General features: G+C 42.8%; 1 protein-coding gene across 1 annotated transcript; it reads left to right on the top strand.

The window, feature by feature from the left end:
• Positions 1-1,806: 1,806 nt before the first annotated feature.
• Positions 1,807-3,162, top strand: LOC105446441 (extensin-like). The gene has a single exon (XM_011683310.1). It carries the CDS (start codon positions 1,807-1,809, stop codon positions 3,160-3,162), a length of 1,356 nt encoding a protein of 451 aa, XP_011681612.1.
• Positions 3,163-3,660: the final 498 nt, after the last annotated feature.

Below are 3,660 nucleotides of genomic sequence, written 5' to 3'. Positions count from 1 at the left end.
ATTATTGTATGACTATGATATACATGTACTTTTTTGTCGTTTTATTTTAACTGGGAAGCCCTCTCAGTTATAAAAAAAAAACTGTGCTAGCAAGGGGCTAGACTGTTCTATCAACATAATCAAACAAATATTGACAAAACATTTTAACATATATAAGTTATAACGAACACACACATTAAACAAGATATAATGTTAAAATGAGTGGGGGGATATAATACTCATGTACATATAAGTATCAATTATAATTTAAATTATGTGAGGGAAGGAGTTTGTAGTGTTCTTTAAATGAATCCAGTAAGTTTAATAAACGTAAAAAAATGCATTCCATATAATGGAGCCTTTACAGAAAGATCTTTTGAAGTACTCGGCTCTGTGTTATCAATGTATGTACAGATTTGTATTTTTTTTTTTTTTTTTTTTTTTGGGGGGGGGGGGTGATTTTACTTTGTATTCTTCATGCAATTCAGCCCTTGTGCTGCTATCTGGATTCTTTTGAATGAATCCCAACTCAATTAAATTTAATTCAAATAAACTTCCGAGTTTATCCCCGGATCGACGCCAAATTAACCTAATTTGTCTTTAACGTTCATATCATCGAATAAACGTGCTCTTCTAAATCATATACGCACGATTTAGCATGTGGTATGGCTCTGCTACAACTGCCCCATACTCAGTTGAAGGGGCGAAGGGGAACATTTGCCATCCCACATACAGACACACACACACACATATCTATTTAATTAAATATGAGTTTTTCCCAAATTTGGTGAGGTTTCCAAAAAAACTGTCCGTCATCATTATTACATTGCCCGGGAACATGTTGAATTGCACAAGATATGGATTTTTTTTTTAAAGCCATTTTTTGCTGAATCATAATGAAACCTTTCATGGTTCAGAAGCTAGGGTGACACTCAATGTCGTAAAGTTTGATCCATATAAAAAGATCGATTTCTTTTGTAGTCTATGCCTGACATATCGGGTTGCTATAGGACACAGTATTGGATTAATCTGAGACCCCCCCCCCCCCCGACAAAAAAATCGTCCCACGGTAGAACCACGTGACTCAACCTTTCGTTTCCTTAAACAAATATTTCAAAAATGATTGCAATGCAAGGTTCAATAGCGAGGTGGCGTATTCTCATCCGCATTTGAGTCACACAAAAAATCGGTCCCAAAAGACCGATTGTTGTTCTTTTTGTCATCAAAAGGTACATCTTTATCGTATTAAACGCTTCACAAAGGGTACGATATCCATGTAGGTCTATCTTCCGAACAATTAATGCTCACAAGGCGGCTTTCTAGCAAATTAAATAAAAAACAATTAAAACAAGTATAGGAGACTGGCTTTCAAAAAAGTAAACAACAGACATAAGATGTTAGAGAAAAAGTCCATTATATCTGAGCCACTTTAATGGGTATACGGGCAGAATTTTGGATGAGGGCGGATCAACTTTTTATGAATATTGTGGACGAGCAATTTTGACATTGCCTTAAAAGGTAACATTCACTTTCAATCTCCACTGTATGAAGAATCACCTGACTTGAGAAAGTCTACATGAGTCGATGAAAGGTTGCCTTTTAAGTTGTAAGGTTGGTAGAAGTCTAAATTACCTGTATCTACCTCCTTCCTATTCTTTTGGGTGGACAAACTTTAATAAATTAATGGTAAAGCTGTTGATTGTTCTCAAAATTCCTTCTTTTATTTTCTTTCTCTCCTTTTCCCAGTACGGAATGGCCCAACTATCAGAGATGAGGCTGCACGAGCTGATCGTTTTGTTTATTATAACTATAATTAACAAACCGATTATGATAACTGGTCAAAGCACCCAGTTAACGACAACAGATCCTACAACAGACGTTCTAACGACAACTTCATCAGATCCGTCAACAATTGAATTTAACACCACTAGCGTAACCACACTAGAAACAACGACTGATAACGCAACTTCTAATCCAGGTACACCAGTAACCGATGATACAGACGCAACAACAACAGCAACATATACTCATACCAGTGCACTAACAACAGGACTAACATCCACGTCAACTCCAGATCCAACTGCAACATTATCAACAGTAGCATCTGGCAGAAGTGCACCAACAACACTACTAGAAACATCTGATCCAGGTGTGACAACAGGAACACAAGAAACTATAGGTGCAAGTGCAACAACTTCAGGAACAACCCTCGATCCGAGTGCATCAACAGTAGCATCCGCAGCTCCTGATCCAAGTGCACCAACAACACCACCAGAAGCATCTAATCCAGGTGTGACAACAGGAACACCAGAAACCCCTGATTCAAGTGCACCAACAGTGGCACAAGAAACCCCTGATTCAAGTGCACCAACAGTAGCACAAGAAACCCCTGATCCAAGTGCACCAACGGTGGCACCAGAAACCCCTAATCCAAGTGCTCCAACAGCAGCACCAGGATCCCCTGATCCAAGTGCACCAACAGTGGCACCAGAAACCCCTGATCCAAGTGCTCCAACAGCAGCACCAGGATCCCCTGATCCAAGTGCACCAACAGTGGCACCAGGATCCCCTGATCCAAGTGTACCGACAGTGGCACCAGAAACCCCTGATCCAAGTGTACCGACAGTGGCACCAGAAACCCCTGATCCAAGTGCACCCACAGTGGCACCGGAAACCCCTGATCCAAGTGCTCCAACAGCAGCAACAAAAACCCCTAATCCAAGTGCTCCAACAGCAGCACCAGGATCCCCTGATCCAAGTGCACCCACAGTGGCACCAGAAACCCCTGGTCCAAGTGCACCAACAGCAGCACCAGAAACCCCTGATCCAAGTGCGCCAACAGCAGCACAAGGAACCCCTGATCCAAGCGCTTCATCAACCACGGAAAGAGAAGAAGAAGGAACGACACCTCCAGTCACAACAAGTCCCCCAGAGGAAGGTCTTTCGGCTGGTGCTATCGCAGGAATTGTCATCGGGTCATTAGTAGGAGCTGCTGCCATCGCAGGTGGTGTTGGATTTGCTTTGTATTATTTCAAATACATGAAAGGTGGTGCCACAGTTACTCCGAGCGATCATGCTAATGGCGAAATGAACATGACGGGTATGGAGGAAGGATCCATGACGACAGGAGCTGCTAATGCAGGTGACAATTCTAATCTGATTGACGAGAATTCCGGGAAGTGAATTTAATAGCAACATTCGTCTCTTTTTGGGCCAATATATATATATATATATATAAATTTAACACAGAGTTGACGCTCTTTTAAAGCGGCGTATCAACGATCAGGTAGAGCGTAAATTGGCGTTGGGTCCATTGCCTGAGCTCCGGCAGGGGGTCAAGGGGCTGAGTCACCGGAAGCTCTGGGTTTTTAGACATTAAATTACGGTCAGAAAAGCATATTTAGATACCTTATTTGTGACACTGGCATGTCACTAATTGGCGGGGGAGTCCGGGGGGCGGGGCCCCGGAACCTCAGGGGTTTTAGGTATTTAATTACGGTTAGATGAGCATCCAGGGGCCCTCTTTAAGGCCGTTCATGTGGTCCAGGGGGCAGAGCCCCCTGAAGCTCAGAGGTTTTAGATATTTAACTACGGTCAGATGAGTATCCAGGGGCCCGCCTAAGGGCCCTAGGTGGGGTTCCAGGGGGCAGAGCCCCCGGAAGCTCAGGGGTTTTAGGTATT

The sequence above is a fragment of the Strongylocentrotus purpuratus genome, unplaced genomic scaffold (genome assembly GCF_000002235.5).
Source record: "Strongylocentrotus purpuratus isolate Spur 01 unplaced genomic scaffold, Spur_5.0 spur5_scaffold_11, whole genome shotgun sequence".
Lineage (NCBI taxonomy): Eukaryota > Metazoa > Echinodermata > Echinoidea > Camarodonta > Strongylocentrotidae > Strongylocentrotus > Strongylocentrotus purpuratus.
The sequence above is the reverse complement of the archived record's forward strand: the minus strand, read 5'-3'. Positions and strand labels throughout refer to the sequence as shown.